This window comes from Alexandromys fortis, unplaced genomic scaffold, assembly GCF_014885135.2.
Source record: "Alexandromys fortis isolate MF-2015 unplaced genomic scaffold, M_Fortis_MF-2015_v1.1 scaffold_89, whole genome shotgun sequence".
NCBI lineage: Eukaryota > Metazoa > Chordata > Mammalia > Rodentia > Cricetidae > Alexandromys > Alexandromys fortis.
In genome coordinates, this window is record NW_026067973.1 from 6714877 (window position 1) to 6742225 (window position 27349).

Genomic DNA, 27349 nt, shown 5'->3' on the forward strand with positions numbered 1-27349 from the left:
GGGTTGTTTTTTTTTTTTTTTTTTTTTTGTTTTGTTTTGTTTTTTGGTTTTTCGAGACAGGGTTTCTCTGTGGCTTTGGAGCCTGTCCTGGAACTAGCTCTTGTAGACCAGGCTGGTCTCAAACTCACAGAGATCTGCCTGCCAAACAAACAAAAAACAAAAAAACCAGACTTACACTAGGCCTTTCGCATTTCTTCTCACTCAGATGTTAGGTTTTCTAAGGGTAGCTGATCAAAGATACCCAGTTCTTATTTATCTCTACAATGCTTACCTCCCACACTTTATTGCTTGACTTGTATATTATTTGATGAATGTTTACTGAGCTAAATGAAGAGGTGAATATGGCCAATGTTGTTTCTCTGAGGTAAACTTTTATTGTATCCATTCATTATGGGGTGCTGGGGCTCTACCAGGAGTCTGTGCCTGTCAGACTCTGTCTCTGAGCTACACTCCAGCTCTTGCTTTGGTTTGAAAAAGAAAATGGTTTTTAAGCCAATAATCAAATTACTTGAAGAAGTGCTCTTACCTTGGAGTTCCACACATTCCTAAGAGGGGTAGGGATCTCAAAAACTAAGCTGACAAAAAAAAAAAAAAAAAAAAAAAAAAAAAAAAAAAAAAAAAAAAAAAAAAAAAAAAAAAAAAAAAAGCTGAGCTGACAAATTTGCAAGTGTGTGTATTTTTCTGGTAAGAGGATTGATAGCTTTTCTTGGATTTCAGATGGATTTTTAACCCCCAAGAGTTAAAAAAACAATCACATTGAATTAAAAAACAGCCACATTAATGAAAGAATTTTGGATATCTACCATAACCTGGAGTACGTACGTACGTACGTATGTATGTATGTATGTATGTATGTATAAGAATGAAAGAAAGGAACTCTTTAGGACACCTCTCAAATCATACACATGCACGTTCTCTTGATTGTGAAGAGTAAGGCACAGCCTCTCCCAACCAACCGACATTTTTGAATACACCGTGCTCCCAGCACTAAAATTGCTTTCAGCCTTCCTGACCACTGCCACGGCAGGATGACAGTGGAAGCTGCCCTGAGTCTTAGATTAGGACAGCGTTCTGTGCTTCCTCTCTACGGGTTATTACAAAATCAGAGATGGGCCTCCCCTGTACTCAAGAGGGGAAGGTTGTGGGTTCAGGGAGAGTGGTGGATTAACGTGTCTGTATGCCCACGTATGCACACCCCTTCCCTCACCCAGAGACAAAGCCATTGATACATGAAAGCAAAACATTCACTTCAGAGCTTTAGGAAACTCTCCCCAGCAAAAAAAAAAAAACATTTTCCTAACCCCTACCCAAAAAGGCCAGACAGCCTGGAGACCCTTGTTTTTGTGTCTCTAATCACCGGCTCAGACAGTGCCCTCTGGGCTGTTTGGATGGCCTATCCCTCTCCCTCCCAGGATCATTCTCTCTTTTGTTGCATTGTGAGAAAATTATGGCTAGGAATTTGATCTGGAGCCAGTGTCAGCTTCCGGGAGTGACCTCAGCATCCAAGTGTGAGCTTAGGACGCTGAGAAGATGGGCACATTTCACAGTGGAAATTGCTCCCTATGACCTTCCAATCCGTCCGTGGTTCGGTCTTCCATGCTACAGAACAGGAGCAGCACAAACAAGGCCCCAAGGTTTGGGTTTATTCAGCTCCACCCAGAACTAAATCAAAGGCTATGACACATCAAAGAATCAAACCATACACTGTGGACCATACACCTATCCCCTTCCCCTGAGGATGCTGCTACCTCTGGGGTGGTGGACTTCTGGAATCCCCGGGAGACGTAGACAGGAGATTCACTGGGTGCTGGCTCTCCCGCAGGCAGTCAGGACTCAACTCTGGCTACTTCTTCTTCTTCCTCCGGGTCAGGAGGCGCAGGGAGCAGAGAGATGTAGACCTCATTGACTTCCGTGTCCAAATGCCGGCCACCCCGAGGTGCCTCCAAGTTAAGGATGCCATCATGGGAGAGGGCAGCTCGGACCCGCCAGGGGTCCACATCTGCTGGCAGGACATAGGTGCGACAAAACTCTCGGGACACGAAGCCGTGTCGATCCAGACGCTGGGGGTGCCGAGCCGACACCTCCAGCAGGTTGTCCACAGTCCTCACGGTGACCTCGTCTGGGGTAAAGTGGCTCACATCAAGAAATGCCTGGAACTTGCCCTCGCTGAGCCTGAGCTCTGAGGCCCCTGCCCTACTGCCCTCCCCAGCTCTGGCGGCCCGAGGCCGAACATAGTAGCCATGGTAGAGGGTGGGAGTTAGGATCTCTTCTGGAAGGAGACCTGGGGGTGCAGAGAGAGAAAGCAAGTGGCAGGATGAGGCAGGATGCAATGTGCACGGGGCTGAAAGGCGAGATCAAGAGATGTGGGCCTGGGAAGAGCAGGTGGGGAAGCTGCTGAAGAGGGTCTGGGAGAGGAAAGGAGATGGCAATGGGGAAAACAAGCAGGCATGGGGAGGACAGACGCGAAACCCGAAAGTATGCAGCTTGCAAGTCCCGGATACCCAAAGCCCTGCGGGTCTAAAGCCTATCTTGAAGTCTGTAGCGAGAGGAGAGCCTTGGCTTGAGGGGGGAATCTGGGGTGGGAGATGGCCCAGGAGTTCACTTAAGCCCCAGGTAGGGTGGAGGCCAGTGAAACTGGGCGGTGAGCCCGGAATTTCAGGAGGTGGGGGTGGGAAGCATCTGGGCCCATACCTTCTCCGAAGCGCTGCTCACCCAGGCGGCTGGGGTTGGCAAATTCGTACTCGGCAGTGGCTGGGTGGGCATGTGGCACTGTGCGGCCAGACATGACTGAGGTTGCGACTGGCAGCCCTTATCCCAAGTGCAGCCCCAACAAGATCGACACGACCCCTTTAGCTGGAGGGAGAGCCAGGACTCAGTCAGAGTGGGGGCGGGGTCTACACCACCGAAAATAGTGCAATGCCTCTGGGGGAGGGCCAGGAGCCTGGGCCCAGAGTGCGATGAGGGTGTGACCAGAACAGCCTGGACCCCCTAAGAACCCTCTTCTGCACACCCTTCAGCTGTCGCAGAGGCCTGGAAGGACAGCTGGTGGGTCCTGGTCCTGGAGTGATTTGGGAAAAGAAATTGGTGTCCTGCCTGAGGGTTTGGGCCTTCACAAACTGTACATTTCTGTATCACCTTTTGTCCTTCTCAATGGTAGGCACCATGCACAACACATCCCATCAAAGATGCAAGATTCATTTTTCTGTCTCTTTAATTTCAGGGTATTCTGCACCCAGGTCGACTCAGGGATCCAATCAGATAACCTGGGACTGACTGACATGTTCGTGGTCACTGCTCTCCTCTAGGGCACCACAAAGAGTTAAAGTCTCTGGGGCCCGACCTAGGAAGATTCCAGTCCCTGCCCAGGCTCAAGATAGTTGCTGGCTCAACTCCCCTGGCATGCAAGACTGGAGAGGAGGAGGGGCACGCCACCAGCTGCTTGAGATTCCTGACCCTGTCCTAGCTCCAGAGAACAAGGATGGGGGTGGGTGTCCCTGGGAGTGGACAGAGAGCTAGTGAAACAAGACCATGACAAGTCACTGGCCAGCTCAGCCGTGTTTGTGTTTCTCTTTTCTTAGCTCAGTGAGTACTGGGTATGTGTCACCCTGCCAAATCCTGTCACAAGTCTCCATGAACTGGCGGTGAGCTGGGATAATAAAACCCCTGACATCACCATTCCAGAAGCTTCACAAGACTGCATATATAAGGGGCTGGCTGTAGCTGCAGCTGAAGGAGTTGACCAGTCAACCGAGACTACATTCATCTAGCCACCATGGACATCGCCATCCACCACCCCTGGATCCGGCGCCCCTTCTTCCCTTTCCACTCCCCCAGCCGCCTCTTTGACCAGTTCTTCGGGGAGCATCTGTTGGAGTCTGACCTCTTCTCAACGGCCACTTCTCTGAGCCCCTTCTACCTTCGGCCACCCTCCTTCCTTCGGGCACCCAGCTGGATTGACACTGGACTCTCAGAGGTGAGTCTGCCCCTGTGCCAGGGCAGGAGCACCCTTCCTGGAACCTCCTGGACACTTACTTCTCCCTTTGTTTCCCTTTTGGTGGCTGCCCAAGTCATCTCAGGCACGTGTGTGTGCAAAGGTACGGAGAGATGAGGTCACTGTTTTCCTCGTCCCTCGGGCAGCTGTCTCTGTTTGATGTTCCTCCCTTTCCTGCTACACTTTTCTGTGCACGGTGAAGCTCATCTTCTGTCCCCTAATGATGAAGCAGGGTGTCCCTTTCTGGCTTTATTCATAATGATTTGCATTAAGAGCTGCTTCAGCTCCTTTACTTAACCTTCCTAATAACCAGGTCCTGGCATATTTTGTCATCTCCGATCATAGAGCTCGGAGAGAAACCCACTCATTCTGAACTTTCCATGCCCCCCCTGGAAGGAGCTGGAAACATCCATCACTATATCCTACCTCTCTCTTCCTTTGCCTCTGATTTTCTGGGTTTCTCATGGCTGAGAGAGTGTACTCACCTCACTCCATGGCTTATGAGGAATGGATGCACGTCTGCTCCGGGAAGCCTTGACTTGTCCTAACAGGGTGGGAAAAGGGTTGAACAGATAAGATTAACAGAAGCTCTCACACACAGATAGCACTCTGGTTTAAAAATATTCCAGGGTGAGGAAACAGGAGCTGAGTGGGCAAGGGCTTTGGAAGGACAGGACCAGCAGAACATTCCAGATTGAGTGGGGAGGAAACTTGGCAGGGAGCTGAACAAAAAAAGGGGGCCTTTGTCTTTTACACAAATGACAAAGCCGGCATTGGGTAGAGAGGCAGCAGAAGCCATGGCCCCTAGTGACCTATCTTCTTCCCTGTGCCTCTAAGTAAAGTTTGGGACTGATGACCAAGAGGTGTCCCTTGTAGAATACTATGGTGGCTCTCATGCATCAGAGTCATTCAGAAAGGGATTTTTTTTCCTTTAGCAGCAAAGAGGAAGATGAATTACCTGGACAGGAAGTAAATCTATAGAACAGTGAGTCTTCTCCAATTTACTAAATATCCTGCCATCTTTTCTCCTCCCTCCCCCCCCAACACTGTCCTTCTAGATGCGGATGGAGAAGGACAGGTTCTCTGTCAACCTGGACGTGAAGCACTTCTCCCCTGAGGAACTGAAAGTCAAGGTGCTGGGAGACGTGATTGAAGTTCATGGCAAGCACGAGGAGCGCCAGGTGTGTGCACGGGTCTGTTGCTTTTGTGGATGCACTGAGTGCACACTGGATGCCAGGCACTGCCACCAATCTCCGAGGCTGGCAGGATTCCAGCCCCCCCCCCAGCAGAAGGGACTAGAGCAGGAGCTGCAAATCAATGGCTAGGAAGCTAAATCAGGGGTAGAGCTGTTGTTATTGCTATGGTTTTGCTGAGAGAAGGGTCCCTTAGTGTTTGTTTTGATTGCCTTGTTGTCTGACATGGAAATATCATTAGACTTTTCGAAATATAACTCAGGCATCAACATTTCACAAAAATCTCCTTGGGTAATTTCAGTCTGGCAACCACTGATTTAGGTGAAGTGTGTTGTACATAATGGTTATTGTCCATAATGATATTAACTACAGGGTTGAAGCCATTTCGGTCTTGTGACTTTTAGATGTTCAGGATTCCATGGCTCTTCTTCTGCTCATTTTAATGCTAAGCCCCATGGTTTGTCCACATTTCGGAGCTTCAGGCTTCTGGCTGTAAGGAAGTCAGTGGATTGAGATTTGTTTGGGTGAATCCTTGCAATTCAGAAGGTGTAAGGGTTAGGTCAACAATTCCTCTTGCACTTTTTCCTGACTTCCTGAAAAGGTGTTACAATTGCTTCTTAAAAATGGATAACTTAGACAGGCGTGGTGGTGCACACCTTTAATCCCAGGACTCAGGAAGCAAGTTAGGCGGATCTCTGAATTCAAGACCAGCCTAGTCTACAGAGCTAGTTTCAGGACAGCTACACAGAGAAATCCTACTTATCTCAAAAAACAAATCAAAATTAATAACTCAGAACCTGTGCGTCATTTGTGTATCTTAATGTCCTCAGGCTGTTTCAGTTTTGTTCATATAATTTAAGACTGGACCACCATGATAGAGTCACCTTATATAATATCAGTGATCCTATGGAATATCCTGAGACATTCCTGAGGAACCGGGACAACTTATGGGCTTCCTCAAGGACATAAATCCTCAGTTCCAAAGGACAACCGACACAGATTCATCCCTTTGTGGCTAGTGCCCCTAGGTGTAATATCTGGGCAGTTTTATCCTAGGCTTAAACCGGGATGAACAGCCCTTGACTTTGCTATCTGTATATTTGCTGCAGTGTTGGAGATGAAGTTCAGGGCCTTTCACCACTAGACTATATCCCCAACTCCAGATATTTCTTTTGTCTTTATGATGTCAGGGCCATTTGGTCTCACCTAAGGGAAGGGAATGTCTGAGTTTGGGCCAAGTGATGGTGTTTCCCGTTCTTATTTCTCTGCTTCTTTCTTCCTTCTCTTGAACTAGGACGAGCACGGCTTCATCTCTAGGGAGTTCCACAGGAAGTACCGGATCCCGGCTGATGTGGATCCTCTCAGCATTACTTCATCCCTGTCATCTGATGGGGTCCTCACTGTGAATGGACCAAGGAAACAGGCCTCGGGCCCTGAGCGTACCATTCCCATCACCCGCGAAGAGAAGCCTGCTGTCACTGCAGCCCCTAAGAAGTAGACTCCCTTTCTCTCACCGCATTTTTTAAAACAAGGAAGTTTCCTATCAACGAATGAAAATCTGTGACGAGTGCTGAAGCTTATTAATGCTAAGGGCCGGCCCAGATTATTAAGCTAATAAAATACCATTCAGCAACAGATTTGTCTCGTGTGTACATATTCCGTGTGCTTTAAATACATCTACAAATGTCACGGATTCAATTCTCGTCCTATGATTCAGGGGACTCCAAGGACTTTTGGGTCAGAAGGACTGGCAGCACTTCCTAGTGGTACAAACCCAGGAGAGTGAGCCACTTTCCCTGGTCTTCTGATCTTGTCCATCACACTCTGTACTGTTAGGACAGAGTTGTAAGGGGTAGAGTAGAGAGGACAAACAAAACAACAATAACCGCTATAATAACAACATCAAGACCCCCAAAAGAAGAACAGATGTTGGCCTGGCAAAGTCCAAGGAATATCAGTTCCTCTAGAGAAACTCTGGCTAACCACACATAAAAGACTCTAGTGCATCTCTGAAATTAATTACCTCATCCAGGAGACATGGTGACCTTAGCGTGACTTGACAAGAGTTGTCAGTAAATAGGGCATGGGTGGTAATCATTAAATAAACCTCTTAGGTGTAGGGCAAGGTATTCACACCCTGCCTCCCTCCACTTTGACTTTTTCCTTTCTTTTCAAAAGATAATTTATTTAAATTCATTTGATGTGCATTGGTGTGAAGGTGTCAGATTCCCTGGAACTGGACCATTCTTAGCTACCATGTGGGCGCTGGGAGTTGAACCCGGAACCCGGAGTCTGTGGAAGAGCAGCCAGTGTTCTTAACTGCGAAGACATCTCTCCAGGCCCGCCGCCTTTTTTTTTTTTTTTTTTTTTTTTGCTTTTTCAAGACAGGGTTTCTCTGTGTAGCCCTGGATTTCCTGTAATTCACTTTGTAGACCAGGCTAGCCTCAAACTCAGAGATCTGCCTACCTATGTCTCCAGAGTACAGGGATTAAAAGGCATGTGACACCTTGCCCAGTCAAGTTTCAAGTCTCTAGGGGTTAAAAGTGATACGTTGCTTAAAAAAAAAAAAAAAATGAACAACAACAAAAAAATAAACAATAACAACAAAAAACCCCATACCTCCCTAATAATCTAATAATCTGACATAGCATGATCTACTCAGAAAACCCTCTTCTTTAAAGTCATATTCAATTTCTGTGTCTGTACAGCAATCAGTATTGGCTGCATGCGGAAGTGCTATTCTCCCTTTTTGGTCTAGCCAATGGCAAGATTTGTTCCAGTGTTCATTACGTCCTTCCAAGCCAGGTGCGCCCTGCAACAGAGACCAAGCTCAGTCACGGCTGGTGCAAATAAAGCAGAGAAATTCCTTTTGTCTTCAGTGATTGGCTTGAAAGGGTTTTGACTCAATTATAGTAAAAGAGACAGTAAGGAGGAACTGTTTTTAAACTATGAAAGAGTGCCGAGGGGCTAGCTCAGTGGTAGCGTTTTTGTTAGTGTGTGTGATGGTGTGATGTCCTAGTTCCCATCTTTTTGACAAAATAAAAATTTTGCAAAAATGAAAACAGAATACTAAGAAGAGTTGAGACGCAGGAAAGGTGGAGGTAGGAGAGAGATGTTTGTGTGTCTGTGTGTGTTTGGGGGTGGGGAGGGAGGGAGGAGTCTCTGGGAAAAATGTTTACTTCAAATGTAGAAGAAATCTTGGAGATGGTTACTGTAAAATCCTTTGTCTTTGTATATGTGTGTGCATGTGTGTGTGTGCGCGTGAGTCTCTGTGTGTGTGTTCGTGTTTGTGTGTGTGCATGCATGTGTGTGGGGGGGTGTAGGTCAGAGGTTGATGGTGTTGTTCTCAGTTGTTCTCCATGTAATTTTTGCTTGTGTATGTGTCTATGTGTTCATGTGAACATTTGTGTACATAAATGAGGGTATGTGTATGCCACGGTGCGTGTGTGTCAGTCAGAGATAAACCTCAGGTCCTTGCTTTTTGCCTTGTTTGAGATGAGTTCCTTCCTTTTTCCACTGTGTGCTCCAGGCTGGCTAGCTTTCTAGCTTCCTGGCATTCTCCTGTCTCTGCCTCCACTTTTACTATGGGACCTCCAGGATCATGCATGTGTGCTGCGCTTGCCTTTACATGGGTTCTGAGCATTAGAACATCAAATGCTTTATCCACGGATCACTGAACTGTCTCCCCAGCCTAAACCTAGTCTTTCTTGGACCAACGCCTCTCACCAAACCTTTAACTCAGACAGTAGTCTGGACTGGCTGGCCAGCAAGCGCCTGGGATATTCCTTTCTCCTCCTCTCCAGTGTGGAGATGTACAGTGCTGTCTTTTTATTATTATTTTTTAAGGTAGGTGCTGGGGACTTAACTTAGTGAAGCAAACACTTTACTGAATAAGCCCTTGACTAAAATTTAAGGCAGAATTGCTGATTCTATTTACATATGATTTACTAATTTAAATTGTAGAGTGTACTCTCAATAATACATCCATAGACCTGAATATTTATCCCTAAAGTCAATTTTAGATTTTACTAAGTAAGATCTTATATCCCTCAGCTCTAGGTAACCATGTGCCCTGTTTTTACTGATTTGTTTATTTTGAACACTTCCTAAAAATGTAATCTGTACTATATGGCCCTTTGTGACTAGATTATATTTATTTTAAATTTAGATAGATAGATAGATAGATAGATAGATAGATAGATATAAAAAGGATAATTTGTTGTTGCTGGCCTTGAACTCACAGAAATCTGCCTGCCTCTGCCTCTTAAGTGCTGGGATTAAAGGCATGCGCCACCACCACCTGGCATTGCTCTGGTTTTTGGGACAGGGTTTCTCTGTGTAGTCCTGGCCATCCTAGAACTTGCTCTTAGACTTGGCTGCCCTCAACTCAGAAAGAAACCTGCCTCTGCTTCTGCCTCTTGAGTGCTGGGATTAAAGGCATGTGTCACCACACATGGTTGAGATTTTAAATATATTTTATTTTATGTGTCTGTTTACCTGAATATATGTCTTCTAGGCATCACATGTACGCAGTGCCCATGGAGGCCAGAAAAGGGTACTGGATCCTCTGGGGCTGGTGTTACAAACAACTGGGAGCTGCAAAGTGGGAGCTGGGAATTGAACCTGGGCTTTCTGGAAGAGCAGCCAGTGCTCTTAATGGTTGAGACACCTCTCCATCTCCTAGCTTTTTTTTCACCTGACATAACATTTTCAAGGTTTAGCCATATGTTGCCTATATTTTATATTTTCCTTTCAATGATAAATAAATTTTACTGAATAAATATAACATATTTTATTCATCCTTCATCAGCTGCTGGATTTTTTTTTATTCAACATACATTATTTATCCAGCATCAGTTGCTGTTTCTACTATTTAATTATTATGGATATTGCTGCCATTAATATAGTTATTATTTTATAATTGTTTCTAATTCCTTGTGGCATAAATGTAAGTGGAATTTCTGGTCATAGGATTACTTTACATTAACTTTTTAAAAACTGTGTGTGTGTGTGTTCAAGCACATGCAAGTTTTTTTAAAAAAATACACTTAGCTCTCTGAGGAACTGCCAATTCTTTTCCATAGCACCTGTATCATTCTACATTTTTACTAGCAGTGGGTACAAGTTCTAATTTCTCCATTTCTGCACCAGTACTTACTTTTTCTTTTCTTTTTTGGCCTGCCTTTCTTTCTTTCTTTCTTTCTTTCTTTCTTTCTTTCTTTCTTTCATCTTTGAGACAGGGTTTCTCTGTGTAGCCCTAGCTGTCCTGGAACTTGTTCTGTAGACCAAGTTGGCCTCAAACTCACGGAGATCCTCCTGCCTCTCACCCCACCCCACCTCAAGTGCTGGGATTAAAGGAAAGATATGTGCCACCACCGCCTGGTGCTTTTCCTGTTTGTCATAATTATATAATGAGGTGTCTGGCAGTTCATAACTGCAGGTGTTTTGGTTTTCGTGCTGGAGGTAGAGCCAAAGGCAGGTTAAGCACTCACTTTAACCCTGAGCTGTAACCCTTGTCTCTTACTCCTTCTCAATGGTTCAGAAGCTGGCAAGGTGAGCACGGGTGGAGCGTGACTTTAGGAAGAGAAGAACGTAGAGTGCTCGGGTATTTTGGTCCGACGGGAGAGCTAGGCGTACGAAAGGAGTGTGGGAAAAGAAGCAATGGGAAAGGGTTCTTTACCTGGAAGGCAACAGAAGCCAATGAGGGAACGAAATCAAGCGAGTGGAACAAGAACCTAGTATTTTCACTTTTACTACAATGAAATACAGAGATGGAGGAGTAGACAGGAAACGGGAAGTGGGGGCATCAGAAAGGATTTCGGGAAACTGAAGTTGGGAATGTGACAAAGGCAATACAGATATCAAAGACGCGAACCCAGATCACAGGGACATACAATGGACAGGGCGTGGATCTATCTGGACCGGAAAGAAAACCCTAAAACAATTCCTTACTCTGTATTTTTGACAACAGCATGGCGGGCTTGTTGTGTAATACACAGTATTAAAAATTAGAAAGTGATTAAGATATATAAAGAGCTATGAAACTCACCAAGATATATGTGAGGGAACTTTTCAAGACATAGCATTATGAATCGTTTAGGTACGTCGTGCCTTTGGGAGTTCAGATGAAGACAGTCAGAAAGCAGCTGAGTATTTACACGTACTGCTCTCGGGACGCATTTGGGATGGAAGCATACATTGAGAATCTGGGAGTGGGTCGGTGAGATGGCTCAGTGGGAAAAGGTGCTTGCCATCCAGCATGAGGACCTGAGTCCTGTCCCTGAGACTCACCTGGTGGAAGAAGAAAACCAACTCCCACAGAAGTACACTGTGGCACACATTTGTGTGAAAACACACACACACACAATAAATGTAATTAAAAATGACGATAGAAATCTGCAAGTTTGTAATATCAGTTAAAGGCAGCGTGGTTGATAGCTGTCACCTGGGAGTAGCACAAAGAGTGGAAAAAGGACAAATAAGAAAATGGTTGGGGGGCTGGAGAGATGGCTCAGCGGTTAAGAGCATTGCCTGCTCTTCCAAAGGTCCTGAGTTCAATTCCCAGCAACCACATGGTGACTCACAACCATATGTAATGAGGTCTGATGCCCTCTTCTGGCCTACAGGCATACACACAGACAGAATATTGTATACATAATAAGTAAATAAATAAATATTTTAAAAAAGAAAAGAAAAGAAAATGGTTGGGAAGGAAACCTTAAAGGACCTATGGAGAAAGGTCGGTTCATAAAACACCCCAAGAAGCTACCAGAGAAATGGGAAGAAACAGCTTGCCACAGTTTCATGGAAACCAAGAGAATGATGGCCAGGAAACAGATGAGTGGTCACCGGAAGCTGAGGAGCCTGCTAACACAAAAGGGCAGCCCTGGAAACAGGGATCCAGGGACGTGACTGGAGGAAGAGATAGAGCTGAAGGGCTCCGTTTGCCATTGGCAATGCCGCTCTAGCTTAACGGGAAGACAGCTTAAAACGACGTGGAGGGGGAGACCTCCAGTGATGGCAGCAAGAGGCCAAAATGCAGAGTCAGAAAGTCAAGTCACAATCAGCCAGATGCTGGGTTTGACAGATCCTCCACTTTCATGGATACCGTTTCAGGGCACCATAGGTCAAGAGAAAGATTATTGGCAAGAAAGAAAAGGGATTTCCTTATACTCATAAATGTCAGGTACAGCAAAAATCTGGAATAAGTGTTACGCCTGCCTAAGAGAATTTAAATACATTCGGGTTGATATGCTGAGCAAGATGAGGGGGCCATGACCACACCTGACACTGCTCTCCAGACTCTGACCAACGTCACATTAGAACAGACGTAAAAGTTGCAAAGTTAGAGACAGAACTGTCATTTACAAAGATATAATCTGACAAAACAAAGACACAAACGCCAGAAAAACAGAGTTCAACGGAGTCTGCAAGATCAAAATCTATGTGTAAAGTTCTCCAATCCTGTGTTGCTAGGAACATCCCCGAAGTCAGTCAGACACAGCCTGTCCTCACTGAGTAACCCCTGCTCAGGACTATGAAAAGAAAAACAACTTCCCTAGTACAGAGAATAGTAAATGTATTGACTGTATTTTGGAACGTATCTCAGGAGTACAGTTTCATCTCAATAATTTCTGTGTCTATCCAAAAAATAAGGGAGAGACAGCCAGTTGTTAACTTCTCCTCCGAGAGCACCGAGGGTTCTCAATTCCTCCCTTTTAGATCACCCCACTAGTGGCCTGCAATCACAGTTGTTCGATTAGACCTTGTTGTGTACTGTAGGGATCGGCTGGAGCTGCTTGGAGACAGTCTAATGATATGTGTGCTGTCACCTGAGTATCAGGGAGACGGAGCACCTTGTTTCTGACACCTTGCCGGGGACTGAAAATACAGTCAAAACAGAGAAATCCCACGATATATATAATTTACCCAAAGAAGTCCTGAAGAAAGAGTATCTGTATAAACACATCACTGGAGTAAGGGGATTGAACCAGAAGCCAAAATATTACAATAAAGAAAAGCCTCCCTACATTTACCAACTTGAGCTACTCACGGTTCTCTTCTACCCTACCCACTCACCGCTGCGCAGACCTCCCTCAGATCAGCAGCTCACTCCAGCATCTTTCTGAACCACTAAGACCCGGGGTTAGGCTGCTACTCCTTGATCTACAAGGTTCAGCACGCTTAGCTTTGTTTGATTAATAGATTCCCTCAGTGCTCTCAGCGGAGGAGTTAACAACTGGCTGTCTCTCCCTTATTATTTTTTGGATAGGCGCAGAAATTATTGAGATGAAACTGTACTCCTGAGATATGTTCCAAAATAAAATCAACACACTCCATATTGTCTGTAGTAGGGGAGTTGTTTCCCACAGTCCTCAGCAGGGGTTACTCAGGAGGCCAGGCTATGACTTCAGGAATGTTCCTGGCAACAAAGAAGCTATGTCAGGATTTTCATGCTTGCCCCTGATGGAAAGCAGAGAGGAACGTTCACACATTTGAAAGACATACTTTTTTTTTTTTTTAAAGATAGGATCACACAGGAGCTGGAGAGATGGCTCAGCGGTTAAGAGCACTGGCTGGTCTTCCAGAGGTCCCCAGTTCAAATCCCAGCAACCACAAGGTAGCTCAGAATCATCTGTAATGAGATCTGGTGCCCTCTTCTGGTAAGAAGATGTATACACAGATAGCACACAGACATAATAAATACATCTTCAAAAAATCCCAAAGCGAGGATCAAAAGTCTGTAGTCTAGACTCACCTGGAATCCACTACGTAACCCCCACTGGCAGGTCTCAAACTGCCTGGTGTGCTCTTGCCTCAGCCTTCTGAGTGTTCTAAGGTGGGCTTTAGTTTTTCCTCTCCCTGCTGGGGTTCAAACTCGGGGTCCTAAGCATGCCAGACAAGCGCCTCACAAAGGAGCCACAGCCTCACTCGTTGTGTATAGAGAGCTGAGACTGGCCTTGAGCACGGTGTCTGTCGCAGCCTCTAAAGGCTGGAGAGTCAGACATGCTACCACACCTGTTCCCAAGAGTGAAGCCCAGAGCTGGAGAAGTATGTCAGTCGGCAGAGTGCTTGCCTAACAGGCACGAAACCCTTTGATTGTTTAAACAAATTATTTATTTTTTGAAATTATAATTACTTCATTTCCCCCTTCCCTTCCTCCAAATTTTCCCAGATACCCCTCCTTGTTTTTTTCTTTCTTTCTTTCTGTTGGTTTTTCGAGACAGGGTTTCTCTGTAGCTTTTTGGAGCCTGTCCTGGAACTAGCTCTTGTAGACCAGACTGGCCTTGAACTCAAACTCACAGAGATCCCCCCCCCCCACCTCGGCCTCCCAAGTGCTGGGATTAAAGGCGTGCGCCACCACCGCCCTGGCCTTGTTCTTTTTCAAACTAACGACCTTTCCCCCCTATTAATTGTTATCATATATACACAGGGTTATCATATATAGCACAGGGTTTCTACTGCTGTGCTACAACACCATGAACAAAAGCACCTTGGGGAGGAAAGAACTTGTTTCAGTTTCCATCTTTTAAGTCCATCGTCCAGGAGAGTCAGGGAGGAGCTCAAACTAGAAAACTGGAGCTGGGAAGCTGACGCAGAGGCCATGGAGGGTGCTGCTTACTGGCTTGCTCTCCACGGCCTGGTCAGCCTGCTTTCTTCTAGAATCCAGGTGGCACTGACCCGTGGGGTAGGCCCTCCTAGATTCATCATTAATCAAGAAAATGTACTCACTACAGGCTTGGCTACAGGTTAATGGTATGGAGGTAATGTCTCAATTAAAATTCCCTCTCCCCAGACATGTCTGTCTAGGTTTGTGTTGATAAAAACGCACTAGGACAGTTAGAGTAAACAAATGGAGATTTTGTTTGTTCTTTGGTGTCTCGTGCTTTATTTAGACAGTCTGTGTTAAGAGCGAAGCTTGAATCTGCTTAAAACGTGCTCCTTTCTACAGTTTACTTTAGGCAAAAATGATGCTGCTTTTCTCTCTTAGATTCTCGGATCCTCAGATTGCTCCATGTTTGGATCACATACACACCAAGAGTAATGAGTGGGCAGAGGCTTTGAATAGCTATTCATAAAAGTTGACTTCTCAGTGCATTTGTTGTGAGGAGGATCCAGCTCCGGCTGGTGTCCAGGGAACCAATGAGGCTCTCGCTTAAATCCTAAGGAAAGGAAAGAAAAATAGGTACACAGTCAACAAGGAATTTTAGTAACAGAGCTCCTGTTTAGCTTTGAGTCCTGTCAAAGTGGAAACGAGAGAAATTGTTCACTTATGTACACATTCAGTTTACTTTTGAGTCCCTTCTATCTGCCAGGAACTAAGCTGGGTGAAGAGTTGAGAATTAGTAAGATGAGTCCACCTACTATGGGCTGACTGTGGCTTTTTGCTGTTGTAACTTGCATCATACGTTGATTCAAGGTAGTGTCCAAACTAGAAAGAAAAGCAATAGATTAGGAATACAGTTGGGTGGCGGTGGTGCACTCCTTTAATCCCAGCACTTGGGAGGCAGAGGCAGGCAGATCTCTATGAGTTCGAGGCCAGCCTGGTCTACAGAGCAAGTTCCAGGACAGCCAGGGCTACGCACAGAGAAATCCTGTCAAAAATAAATAAATAAATAAATAAAGAAAGAAAGAAAGAAAGAAAGGAAGGAAGGAAGGAAGGAAGAAAAAAAGGAAGGAAGGGAAGGAAGAATCTAGTAGTTGGGGCTGGAGAGCTGACTCCATGCTTAAGAGCAGTGGCTGTTTTCCCAGGGGACCTGGGTTCCATTCCCACCATCTACATGGCAGTTCACACTGTCTGTAATTCCAGTTCCAGAGGATCTAGCACCCTCATACAGACATACAGGCAGGCAAAACACCAATGAACATAAAAACTAAGTAAATCTTCAAAAGAAGAAGAAGAATCATCTAGTAGTCAGTAGCTAACATCAGAAGGGACAGCGCAGCATGACTTTAGCCGCTTTGTCACTTGAGGTAGACTAGAGGTCCATCTGTGATTAGTTTGTCAGACTTACTAATTCATTGCATAGGGGACTAAAGGGCAAGGCTTAGGTAAACAACAAGCCCAGAGGAGAAGATAGCCTAAGTCAGAGACAGTCTGTCTTTCTGAAGATTAACAGGTGAAATCCAAACGAAGCAAGAGAAAAAGAGACCTACTCATCACTTGACAATTTACAGGTAATATTCAACTTGATACTGAAGTGGGTTCGGTGGTCCAGCCGAAGGCTGAGCTATCAGAATACTGGACATAAATCTCTCCCATGGCGGCTGGCATTCCTTCTAACAGAAAGTCACCAAAGAACAGAAAGTTATGTTACCTGGGAGGGCAAGGGTTTGGGTTTTACAATATTCTTTAGGTCGTATCTTTCCTGGTTCCAGTTGCCTATCAGAGTACGATTTGAGTATGAGTTCTCATTAGTGCTGCATCTCCACCCGTACTGAAAAAACTTGGACATGCTGTTCCAATCTGTCCACACTTCGCCATGACCATCAGCGTAAATAAGGCTGCCATAGTGTGGGTTTCTGAGGAAGCAGACAAGGTTCTGTCTCTGGAAAAACGAAGAACATAAAAGCTTACTAAACAACCAGAGAGCAGAGGACGCATTCATTTCTATCTCTGCTTTACAGGGCAAAGTGCTAACATAAGCACACCTTATTAACACTCTAGGCTTTTGTCCAAATGCAATTGATATGGGTTTGATTCTTCCCCTTCAGGTGAATGTACTCATTGACCTATCATGTCAATCACCAGTAGCAGATAGATGACTGACTACAAATGCCACCGTCCCACAAAAAGCCTTTTTAGCATCCCCAACACCACGCGAGCAAAGAGCTAAACAGGCTTTAAAATGTATTTATTTTCTTTCACATGCGTTGGTGTTTTGTCTGCATGTATATCTGTATGGGGGTATCGGATGCCCTAGAACTGGAGTTACAGACAGCTGTGATCTGCCATATGGGTGTTGGGAATTGAACCCGGGTCTTCTGGATGAGCAGCCAGTGCTCTTAACCTCTGAGTCATCTCTCCAGCCCTGAGCTAAATGTTTGAGTGACTTCAAGATATAAGAGTTGAGGGTCTAAAGGTATTGCTACGGAGAGAATGAGAGGTGAAACGCTGAATAGCCAGATAACACACTAAATGACTAACAACTCCCTCTTCCAGATCAGCTCAAGAAAGATAACTCTCCTTTGGCCCACACGGAAGTTCTCTTCCCGCTGTTCACTTTATACCTTTCAGTGATAGGTTCAAGAACATGCAACGTTTATCTGCTCAACCCCACACCTGTTAAGAACAGGATCTGAATTTTGTTCATTGTTGTATATATCCTCCCAACCAATAGCCACCATCCCAAACAATAGTTCTTTGCAACATACCAGAAGGAAAATGTCTAAGTTTTTGGCAAGTAATCAAAAGCCCAGCTTTTTTGTTGTTGTTGTTACAAAATAAGCCTGGTCCCTGGGCTAAGGAGCAAGACAATACCTGTATTATTGTTGTGTAACTTGATGGTGAATACAATGACTTGTTTGAGTATCTCAGAGAGAAACAGTAATCCTTACACAGCTGTTCCATGTTTTCCAATCCCAATACTTCAGCTCTCCAAACAAAGGAATACAGATCACCATGGACACATGGTCATGGCTTAAGAGACACAACCCAACTGCCTCTTCACAGGCAGGCAAAGCCAAGAGTGTAGCAATGAAGGGTGGGATTGGAGGTGACCGCCCTCACATCATCTACCTTTGTGAAGATAGCTGCATGCATGTGCTGATGTCATCAAGCAGCATGCTGGCTTGGGTAGGTGGACCCAGGAAGCCCAGTGTGCCCAGTGTTTAGAGACGAGGCTGACCCGAGAGCTAGAATAGCAGACACCTCAGTTGTCTGAGGCAGAAAGCCAAGGCTGATTTTTGACTTTCCTTTAGGCGTTCGGTCAGTCAGTCACGATGTCTTGCCGTTTCTGAATCAGTCTACTGCTTTTCTTCTTCACCATCCCTTTCCAGGAAGATGGCTCCTTTTGTCCCCTCGGCAGCAAGCAGCTTCTTTTCTGACTTCCTTGTCATCAACCTTGTTCTTGTCTAAGCGATCCCCATAGGAAAGCAGTTTTTGAAAACAAAACAAAATGGGCAATGTCTTCCTATTTTAAATCTCTTAGTGGCTTCTGTTGTTGTTAGAACACCTGAATTTTTAACTCCAACGTTATTAACGTTACCTAGGCCATTTTTGATGAAGGAAGCTGTGGCATCTGTCACAATCCACAATCAAGCAACAGGTGATGGCACCCATCAGTTCCCCAGAGAGGGCGCTCTAGGGGATATCTGAATGCACTGACTGGGGTCTCTGCTCAGACTTGCAGGGACCACTCATGGCAGCGTTTAGTCTCCAGGTCACTTTCCCCTATGCTTCTTTGCAAATTCTTCAAGCATCCTTCCAGATTTTTTTTTTTTTTTTGAGACAGGGTTTCTCTGTAGTTTTCTGAGCCTGTCCCGGAACTAGCTCTTGAAGACCAGGCTGGCCTCGAACTCACAGAGATCCGCCTGCCTCTGCCTCCCGAGTGCTGGGATTAAAGGCATGCACCACCACCACCCGGCTCCAGAATTTTTTTTTCTTATGATCCTTAGAGTGTTCTTTAGCTAGTTCAGCCCAGGGTGGGTGCTTGAGTTGGGGATCCTTCACCAGTGCTATGAGGGAATGGATTACTTCAAGGCTGTTTTGCAGTTCTCCACTAATCACAGGCAGAGATGCCTGTCCCATCAAAGTTAGGGTGATAGGCCTTCGTTTTAAATGTGATTTTGGGTGGAAAGTTGCTTATTCTGGAGGCTGCTTTATCAGGCGGATTACCAAGAACAACAAGCCCTAGTCGAATCTATAAATTAACTTCATCAACCTGGGTGTTATAAAAGTTTTCATTTCACATTCTGAGACCTCTTCAAGTTCTTTATGAGCCTCCTGCTGTCTGACACACTGGATTTCTAGTGGCTTTCTATATTCTCAGAATAAGGTTTAGGCTGTTATGGTTACAACACTCCATATGACCTGGCCAGCTTTGAACTCGTCAGTATCACCTGTTACACACGCTCCTACCGCGTTCGGGCAATCAAATGTAACCGCTGTTTTTTTTTTCATTATGCTTTTGTAAACATTGCTTCTTCTGGCTCTAATCCTAAGTGAAAACACTTAGAAGCAGTGAACACCCGCCCCCGCCTCCCATTAGCTTTCAACACAGGCTTACAGGCACAGGGAATCTATTCCTCCTTTCCCCAACTTGGTAGTGTTCCCCCTTGTGTGTGCTTCAGTAGGGATCTGAATCCCTTCACTCATCGTGGGTCCACACCCCATTGTATTAGAGTTGTCTCTTTTGCGGTGTGCATTTGTTATCAGACAGTGGACAGTAGACAGGCCACTTCTAGTACACCCAAATACTTAACTAGCTTTCACAGTGCCCTGGAACAAAACAGACAATGTGTTTTTTGTTTTTCTTGGAAATAGGATATACAAGCACCTCGAGAAATGTTGAGCAGCAGCTGAGAGACCAGGAGCTAGTCATTCAGGAGATGGTGCAGGTACAAAAAAAATCCTGTGCCGCTGAAACAGGCAGGATTCACCTCGCCCCTCAGAGACTGGCTGTTTGTGACCTCAAGCAGGTGTGACGAAGACGCTCAGGTCAGTCCCTGTACTGAAATGCAAACGAGCCTTCCGAGGTGCACGAAGGTGATGGGGCAAGGCCGATAGCTCCATTGCTCTCTCAGGCATGCTGCAGCCTGGTATTGGCACTGAGTGTTCAACTAAATAACCACACGCTGTTGATGCGTCATTAACTTGTGCCGGGCAGAGAAGGGGGGAGTGGGAGCCGAGGCCGATGCGAAGGAAGTGACGCAAAATGTACGCTCCAGAGAGCGCCGGCAGGGAGCCAGAGGAGACCATGGTTCTCCGGCGCCTCCTGTTGGTAGGGGAAGGGAATTTCTCCTTCACCGCGTCTCTAATCGACACCCTGGATCCCGGCGTCAGTGTTACCGCTACCTGCCTCCAACAGCCGGACGATCTGGACGGGGATCCGGTGACCCAGGAGAACCTACAGCGCCTGCGCGAGCGAGGTAGCGGGTCCCACCCCTCCGCCAGGCCCCGCCCAGGGCGTGGGGGTGTGGCTTGCTTGGGGAGTGTGAGTGCGCCTCCTGGAGGCGCTCACGTGGAAGTGCTGCGTGCCCATGCCTGGGCTGGATTGGGGTTCTGTGTTTGTCTGGGTTACAGATCTTAAGATGTCTTTTGGTTTGCATTTCAACTTTCTTTGCCAGGTATCGAAGTTCGTTTTGGTGTGGATTGCACCCAGCTGGCACACGCCTTGCAGGCACACGACAGAGACTTTGATCGAATTTATTTCAACTTTCCGCACTGTGGACGAAAAGCGGGAGTAGCTAAGAACAGGGAATTGCTTGCCAAGTTTTTCCAGAGGTGAGGAAAGACGAGTCCTCGGATGCGAAATGTTTCCAGATGTCCATAACCAAGTTACTACACACAAACTTTGTAGACGTAGGACACACACGTGTGTGAGTTGCTAGGATTTACGTGGAAAGGAAGGAAAACCCAGAGGAAACCACAATCTTGTCTTAAATTGGGTCATATAACCCTAGATGTAAAAGCTTAAATAGGCCTTAGGAGGGAAAAGGCAAGATTATTTTTTTAAATGTAATTAGTGTCTGTCTGTATGTGTGTAATGTACGGGTGTGGAGGTCAGACGACATCTTAAAGGAGTTGATTCTCCTTCCACTGTGAATCCGGGGGATAGAATTTAGGCTGTCATGCTTGGTGGCAAGTATCATTACCCACTGGTCCATCTCGATTGCTCCAAATTGTTTGTTTAAAAAATATTTTAGCGGGAGGGTGGTGGCACACACCTTTAATCCCAGCACTCTGGAGGCAGAGGCAGGTGGGCGGATCTCTGTGAGTTCGAGGCCAGCCTGGTCTACAAGAGCTAGTTCCAGGACACAGGCTCCAAAGTGATAGAGAAACCCTGTCTCAAAAAACCAAAATAAAATAAATGTATATATAAAGGTGCTTTGTGGGCATGTTTGTCTGTGCATCATGAGTGTGCCTGGTACTCAGGCCAGAAGAGGGCATTGGATCCCCAGGACTGGAGTTACTGATGGGTGTCGCTGTCATACGGGTGCTGGCAATTGAGCTCTGAACAACCAGTGCGCTTAGCTGCCAAATCCCCTCTCCAGCTCACCCCTAGAATGTCTTTTAATGAAAAATAGTAAGAGCCAGTATAGTTTGATGACGAAGAGCATGGATTTAAGAGCCACACGGCCTGGGTTCAAGTGCTGGCTCACCCCTTGCTAACTAAAACCGTAGGCAAGTTTAGGCATCACCTGCTTCTTTTTCTGCACCTATGAACTGGGGCTACTGTAGTAGCTGCTCCTTACAATGATTATGGCTTTACCATAGTGCTTTACACCAGTATACTGCACTGACAGTGTTGGAGGCTCCACTGGCCTCTAGGTCTGAGAAACCTTTAGCAAAGGCGGCGTTTCAAATTCGGCAGTTGAAGTATAGATGTGTGTGCATGGTGATTATCAAAGCCAGGGCCTTATGCACGGCGATGTAGTGCTCAACCCAGCCCTCAACTATGAGAGGTTTCCTAATGGGGAGAAACAACGCAGAGTGAATTATCTGTGGGAGCCTGCTGGACACTGACGCTTCTGTGACATACAGGAAAGCGACACAAACGCAAAGATAGACCTCTGCAAGTAAGGTGAACTTTAATTATTTCAGAGCTAAACCATGTGCATATTGCTGACTCCTTTGGTGGTTTCTGATACATGTCTGGTGTTTGTCCTCTATAAGCTGTGCTGATGTTCTTGCGAAGGAAGGGGAAATCCACGTGGCCCTGTGTAGAGGACAAGGCGGAACTCCTGCCGATGAGCCTCAGAGAGAGTGGCACAACAGTTGGCAAGTGGTTGCCATGGCAGCCCTGGGAGGGTTCATTTTAAGCGATGTGTATCCCTTCAGCTGTGAGGCCGTGCCAGGATACAAGTGCACTGGGTATAGGTAAGTAATACCGTAGGCCTAAGTCTTCTTCCATCTCTTGCTTAAAGTCATAAAAAGAATCAAAAGCAGACTTTTTCCTTTCTAATTTCCTGATTTAGTTTCAAAAATAGTTTTCTTACTAATCGTAACCCCCCCCCCCTCTCTCTCTCTCACACACACACACACACACACTTATACGCATATGTTTAATGTCAACTAAAATGTAAATAAATAATATTTAATTTAAAGAAGCTGTTTGTTCATTTATTTGGCAGGAGTCAGGCTAAGTCATTTCACGTAGAAGGAGCTTTGAACCATATCTTCACCCAGAGCTTACCATTCGAAGGCTGTCAGCCCAGAACATTCAGGGTCAGACTGGAAGACCAGTGGTTTTCCTTTACAGAGCCCGAGGCACTTGGAGGAAAGTTGAACAGGTAATCTTTTATTTTGCTGGAAATCATTTCTGTCCCTACTTGTGCCATGATCGTGTTAATGGTCACCACCTTTTGAGTGGATGATACATGAACTGTTAATGATGGTGCCGTGGGTGCTTACCAGGCTGATGGAGTAGAGGGCTGGTGGCAGACGTCTAAACCATATGCTAACTCTCCAGGCCTGGGAGTATCTTGCACCAGGTCAGAATTGGCTCCCATCACTGAAAATAAATAAATAAATAAATAAATAAATAAATAAATAAATAAATAAAATATAAATAAATAGATAAAAAGCCCCAAACCAAACCAAAAGATGTACATACTATCTCAAAAAAAGCATATGCTTTTGACTATATGACAAATGAGTTGTTTTCAGGATTGGTTTAAGGATGATTGCATTCTACATAAGAACAAATGATTTTAATTCCAGCAATTGTAACTTATTATAAGTGAAAAATTATTTTGTGTGTTTAAACAGGCGGTTCCTTGAAGCATCTTCCTGTCATCCTGTCAGAACCATCAATGAGAAGCTCATTGCTGAATTGGGCAAACACTTTCCTTTAAGAAGACTGAAGTGTTCCTTCCCTTTGTTGTCACAGGGAGGCACCAGTATCCTCCCTCCTGGGACCTGCGACTCGTCTGCCTTTTGGATTAGTCTCTATGAAGATAACTCTTATTCTGAGTCCCTGACTGCTGAAATAACACAGGAAATGGAAGACGTTCTCCTATCGTTTTCAGAATGTGCCCTTCCCAAGAGTCCTGGGTGGGTTGACTGCGCAGCAGCTCAGGAGGGTCTCCGTGAACAGGCTAAGCTCTGTCTTAGACCTTCTCTTCTAGTTCACGCTGAAGCTGTCATCCGTTCACCAGACTTCCTCCCAGGGCCCCTGCACATCCTCAGTGGGCCTGTCTATCGGAAGTGCCATATTTCACCGCTCACAATGCCAGCATTTCATGAGACTCTGCTTATCCTTGGGTTACATAAAAACGTGAAGGATAGCCGCCTGGCGTCACTGCTGGACCACCTGAAGGATATTCTAGATAACCTTCTGACTCAGACATTGCTGGAGGGCTCCAGTTTGAGCCCTTCAGTGGAATTTGTCCTTCAACCAAATGGAAAGGATTACGTAATCCATGTGAAATCTCTTCATTTTGGCCCAGGTTGTACTGAGAATCTGATTATTGGGACTGTGGTCACATCTATAACTGTTTCACATAAGCAACAGTGCTTTGTGTTTGTTTCTCTAAACGTGGACTTGTTAGCCATGCTTGTCTATGATATTTCCGATTGGAGACTGTTGTGGACCTTTGATAACCGTTTCCTGAAAAGATTTGCCCCTGGGAAAACAGCGCGCTTTAAAAGCTATTCCCTGTATCCTCCACGCTACGTGCATGATATCAGCTTTTGGTTAGACAAGAAGAAAGGATTTGATGACCTGGAGTTCCACACCATGGCCCGAGCAGTGTCTCAGGACACTGTTATCTCCATACAGTTCCTTGGCCGTTTTCAGCATCCGGAGACTGAACAGGTCAGCCTCTGCTATAGATTGACCTATCAGGCTTGTGACAGGGCGCTCAGCCCACAGCTGGCAGCAGCAATGCAGGCCCGGTTCAGAAAAGAGGTTCAAAGACAGCTCCATGTTTCGCTTCGATAGCTTAGTAAGGTCCTTTCTATAGCGGGAACCCTCATTGTATGTTGTATGTGGGTGGAAAAGAACAACTTGAAGCTGTTACTCCTTTCTGGAATCTGTGGATTTTTGTTGTTTTTGTTTTTTGGTATGTGTTGTATGTAAGATTTTGTGTGTGTGTGTGTGACCAAAGTAGTGTTCATGAACCCTAAAGATATCTGTGAACATCATTTAAACCTACAGCCTGGCTAGGCATAGTGGTAGTGGTGCTGGTACTGGTCCTGGTGGAGGTGGTGGTGCTGGTGTTGATGGTGGTGGTGCTGGTGGTACGAGTGGTGGTGGTGGAGGTGGTGGGTGCTGGTGGTGCTGGTGCTTTGTTCTTCTGAGCCTAGTCCTCAGAAGGCAGAGGCAGGCCCAGCCCAGGCTATATAGCGAGGTCCTGTTCCTAATAACCAAACCGAGCTAAACCAAAAACAAACAAAAATACCCTTACAGACTAATGTGACTGGTGACCTTGTAGTTCAGTTTTTTGATCCTGAGTAATGACCGAAGCACAAACAAGACAAGCATATGTACTTCACTGTTCTTTTGCTGAAGAGGCTGTAGTCTGGATGTCTCACCACACGTGTTTGTAAATATATTTCCCACACTCTCAGCTCCTCTGTATCATCTCACGGAGTTTGTGCGTCTTACTGCGTGTGTTACACATGTGGGGTCGATCATCCCTTACACTGCTGCTTCTGTCATTGACTGTCGAATTCATGTAACTCGTCTCAGAGCCGGGCTTGTCATTTGGGTCTGTCTGCCTTACTTCTCTTTTCAGGAAAGGAATGAGGTACATATGAGTTCTACTGAAGCTGATGTTAGGGCTTGGTAACTAATGACTGTGTATGGGAACTGATCCATAGGATCAACCTCCATTTTTATTATTCTTGTTTGGATTTTTCAAGACAGGGTTTCTCTGTGTAACGGCCCTGGTGGTCCTGAAACTTGCTCTGTAGACCAAGCTGGTTTCAATTCACAGAGATACCTCTGGCTCTGCCTCCTGAGTGCTGTGATTAAAGGCTTGTGCCACCACCGGCCAACTTCTTTTTTCCCTCCCTCCCTCCCTCCCCCCCCCCCCCCCCCCCCCCCCCCCCCCCCCCCCCCCCCCCCCCCCCCCCCCTCCTTCCTTCTCTCGCCCCCTCTCTCTCCCTCCCTCCCTCTCTCTCCCTCCTTCCCTCCCTCCCTCTCTCCCCCTCTCTCTCTCCTTCCCTTTCCTTCCCTCCTCTCTCATAAAGTGTCTTTGTAAATAAATACCTCTGAAACCAAGAAGTCCGGACCCCTAGACTCCTTTAAAAACAACAAAACTCTCCTAAAAAGGGCTTTTGATGATGTAGCGAGAATAGTGTGTTTGTACTCGGTCCTCAATTGGAATAGTTCCATTTATTAGCCAAGCAACTTTGGACCTTGGCTTTATCAGTAAAAGCAAGGTGGCTGAGAGAATTAAAACCACGTCTGTGAAGTGCCTACCGCTGCGCTGTAGTAGCAACGCCACTGACAAATGCCTGGTTGAGTATTTTGCGTTGGACTTCCTCGGACTCACTTCTCAGAATTCTGGCCTTACGGGTTTGTCTCTCCGGAGTTATTGGCTGCCTCCATTCCTCTCAACAAGACATAGCAAGGTGTGCGGTGCCCTTTAACGGAACGCTCTGTAGCATTGGCAAGTGTGGTGTGTTGAGAAATGGGGAGAAACACCTAGCGTTAAAAATGGGAGGGCTAGCCCCAGGCTGCTGATCCGCGCCTCCGCCCCAATTGGTCCGGTGACACAGTATTTTAGTCTTTTCTGCGCATGTCAAGGCTTTTTGTCCCTCGGCGGACACCGTTTCCTAGCCAAGCAATGTCTGCGCTCTCGCTGATATCTTAGCGTGCGGAGTTCTGCCCTTTCTCCGACGCTTGGCATGGCGAGCCGAAGGGCCCGGCAGCGCCTCAAGGGCGGCGGCGGCGGGGACACGGGCCCGGCGGCGGAGAAGCTGCGGGAGCTGCTGGGCAGCCGGGAGGCGGGCAGCGCGGAACAGCGGCCAGAGTGCGTGTGCGGCCGGAGGGCGTGGCGGGCGGGAGGTCGGGCGGCCGGGGGTCTCCGCAGCGAGCCGGGTTCGCCTGGCCGCCTCCTCCTGGCCCTCCTGGGAGTGTCCGGGTTCGGGTTGATCCTCGCCCGTCCGCAGATCCCTGCATTGTTGGAGCTAGGGTCTGCCACGCTTCAGGTTCAGGCCCACACTGAGCAGGCTTCCTGCTGGTAGAGTTAGCCGAGCCTCTGTGGGAGCTGTTGGCTGGAGAGTACGCCTTTTACACCGCGCTGCCTCCCTTCTGATTCTCCCAGTAGCCCGTTTGCTGTTTTCTCCCCTTCAGCCCTCGAAAACACCAGCAAGCCTGTAGCCTGTAGGTCAGGGCTGCAGTAAAGGAACTGTCTGCTGCACCTGCACTTTGTATTAGAGGCCTCTATTCGTTTAAAGGAGGGGACGATAGATAGGCTTAACGAGGGGTGACGTTAAGAAATGGGGAGGGGGCATTGTGGCCTTCAAGTGAGTAATTAATTGGCTTGAGGGGAAAGGGAGTGTTGCAGGTGAAATAGGCCAAGGTGTCCGAAGTAGTGTGTTCCCCAGTAGCAGGAAGTGGAAAGTGGGATTGAAAAACGCATGACAAGCCGGGAGGTGGTGGCGCACGCCTTTAAAAAAAAAAGAAAACGCACGACAAGCCCTTCTTTTAGGTGAATGGTTTATTGCGTTGGTGCCTTTAGCCATTCTTGTCTATTCTGTCTGCATTTAGTCTTCCCTAGCAGGCTTCCTGATCCACTAATGGTTTTGCTTTCCCTTCTGGGCAGGTCTGGAAATAAAGCTGGGCAAGTCTGGGCTCCTGAAGGATCCACTGCTTTCAAGTGTCTGCTCTCAGCAAGATTGTGTGCCGCTCTCCTCAGCAACATCTCTGACTGCGATGAAACATTCAACTACTGGGAGCCAGTAGGTGATCTCTTTAGCCGTTGTATTTGTGTGTTTGGTTGCTGTTAGTTTCTGCAGTCCTAGGGATCTACCCCATGGTCTTGGGTGTGC

The 27349-nt window shown here is 46.4% G+C and overlaps 5 protein-coding genes and 1 long non-coding RNA gene across 10 annotated transcripts in view; 3 read left to right on the top strand and 3 right to left on the bottom strand.

The window, feature by feature from the left end:
* Positions 1–1626: 1626 nt before the first annotated feature.
* Positions 1627–5042, bottom strand: Hspb2 (heat shock protein family B (small) member 2). 2 transcript variants are annotated; one of them, XM_050156366.1, is made up of 3 exons: positions 4477–5042; positions 2692–2853; positions 1627–1999 (listed from the first exon to the last, which is right to left on the bottom strand). In XM_050156366.1, the coding sequence occupies exons 2-3, from the start codon at positions 2783–2785 to the stop codon at positions 1827–1829; spliced, it is 267 nt and encodes an 88-aa protein (XP_050012323.1). In that variant the 5' UTR covers positions 2786–2853; positions 4477–5042; the 3' UTR covers positions 1627–1826. The 2 variants fall into 2 exon arrangements, with proteins under 2 accessions (XP_050012323.1, XP_050012322.1); XM_050156365.1 differs by having other exon boundaries at positions 1627–2281.
* On the top strand, positions 3509–6819 carry Cryab (crystallin alpha B). The gene is made up of 3 exons (XM_050156368.1): positions 3509–3973; positions 5050–5172; positions 6479–6819. The coding sequence occupies exons 1-3, from the start codon at positions 3773–3775 to the stop codon at positions 6680–6682; spliced, it is 528 nt and encodes a 175-aa protein (XP_050012325.1). The 5' UTR covers positions 3509–3772; the 3' UTR covers positions 6683–6819.
* An 8003-nt stretch (positions 6820–14822) lies between these two features.
* Positions 14823–19982, bottom strand: Cfap68 (cilia and flagella associated protein 68). Of its 2 annotated transcripts, none has more exons than XM_050156217.1 (4): positions 17666–18559; positions 16503–16733; positions 15550–15616; positions 14823–15347 (listed from the first exon to the last, which is right to left on the bottom strand). In XM_050156217.1, the coding sequence occupies exons 1-4, from the start codon at positions 17753–17755 to the stop codon at positions 15172–15174; spliced, it is 564 nt and encodes a 187-aa protein (XP_050012174.1). In that variant the 5' UTR covers positions 17756–18559; the 3' UTR covers positions 14823–15171. The 2 variants fall into 2 exon arrangements, with proteins under 2 accessions (XP_050012174.1, XP_050012173.1); XM_050156216.1 differs by lacking the exon at positions 17666–18559 and adding an exon at positions 19683–19982 and having other exon boundaries at positions 14832–15347.
* Positions 19983–20054: 72 nt separating this feature from the next.
* Fdxacb1 (ferredoxin-fold anticodon binding domain containing 1) lies at positions 20055–24368 on the top strand. The gene is made up of 5 exons (XM_050156213.1): positions 20055–20274; positions 20473–20629; positions 22022–22225; positions 22480–22638; positions 23117–24368. The coding sequence occupies exons 1-5, from the start codon at positions 20061–20063 to the stop codon at positions 24288–24290; spliced, it is 1908 nt and encodes a 635-aa protein (XP_050012170.1). The 5' UTR covers positions 20055–20060; the 3' UTR covers positions 24291–24368.
* Positions 22104–25899, bottom strand: LOC126509979 (uncharacterized). The gene is made up of 4 exons (XR_007594292.1): positions 25776–25899; positions 22760–22859; positions 22542–22618; positions 22104–22148 (listed from the first exon to the last, which is right to left on the bottom strand). It is a non-coding gene; the product is annotated as an uncharacterized lncRNA (long non-coding RNA).
* Alg9 (ALG9 alpha-1,2-mannosyltransferase) overlaps positions 25796–27349 on the top strand; it is a 60065-nt gene continuing 58511 nt past the window's right edge. For 2 of the 3 annotated variants that reach the window (XR_007594291.1, XM_050156214.1), the window contains exons 1-2: positions 26100–26328; positions 27124–27259. Coding sequence is in view for 1 of the 3 variants with exons in the window: in XM_050156214.1 (XP_050012171.1) it covers positions 26204–26328; positions 27124–27259 (261 nt within the window). In the remaining 2 variants the exon portion in view is untranslated. Of the gene's footprint in view, positions 25928–26099; positions 26329–27123; positions 27260–27349 lie in introns of those variants that run through there. The other variant, XM_050156215.1, reaches the window with a different exon arrangement.

Bases quoted from the DNA above. Each gene is read 5' to 3' on its own strand.
- Cryab (XM_050156368.1), top strand. From the start codon at position 3,773: ATGGACATCGCCATCCACCACCCCTGGATCCGGCGCCCCTTCTTCCCT. The intron at 3,974-5,049 runs GTGAGTCTGCCC...CTGTCCTTCTAG, and splicing joins TTGACACTGGACTCTCAGAG to ATGCGGATGGAGAAGGACAG. The intron at 5,173-6,478 runs GTGTGTGCACGG...CTCTTGAACTAG, and splicing joins GCAAGCACGAGGAGCGCCAG to GACGAGCACGGCTTCATCTC.
- Hspb2 (XM_050156365.1), bottom strand. From the start codon at position 2,785: ATGTCTGGCCGCACAGTGCCACATGCCCACCCAGCCACTGCCGAGTAC. The intron at 2,282-2,691 runs GTATGGGCCCAG...CTGCACCCCCAG, and splicing joins TGAGCAGCGCTTCGGAGAAG to GTCTCCTTCCAGAAGAGATC.
- Cfap68 (XM_050156217.1), bottom strand. From the start codon at position 17,755: ATGGAACAGCTGTGTAAGGATTACTGTTTCTCTCTGAGATACTCAAAC. The intron at 16,734-17,665 runs GTATTGTCTTGC...TCGTTTTTCCAG, and splicing joins GTTACACAACAATAATACAG to AGACAGAACCTTGTCTGCTT. The intron at 15,348-15,549 runs GTAGGTGGACTC...TCCTTTCCTTAG, and splicing joins AAAGCCACAGTCAGCCCATA to GATTTAAGCGAGAGCCTCAT.
- Fdxacb1 (XM_050156213.1), top strand. From the start codon at position 20,061: ATGTACGCTCCAGAGAGCGCCGGCAGGGAGCCAGAGGAGACCATGGTT. The intron at 20,630-22,021 runs GTGAGGAAAGAC...GTCCTCTATAAG, and splicing joins CTTGCCAAGTTTTTCCAGAG to CTGTGCTGATGTTCTTGCGA. The intron at 22,639-23,116 runs GTAATCTTTTAT...GTGTTTAAACAG, and splicing joins CTTGGAGGAAAGTTGAACAG to GCGGTTCCTTGAAGCATCTT.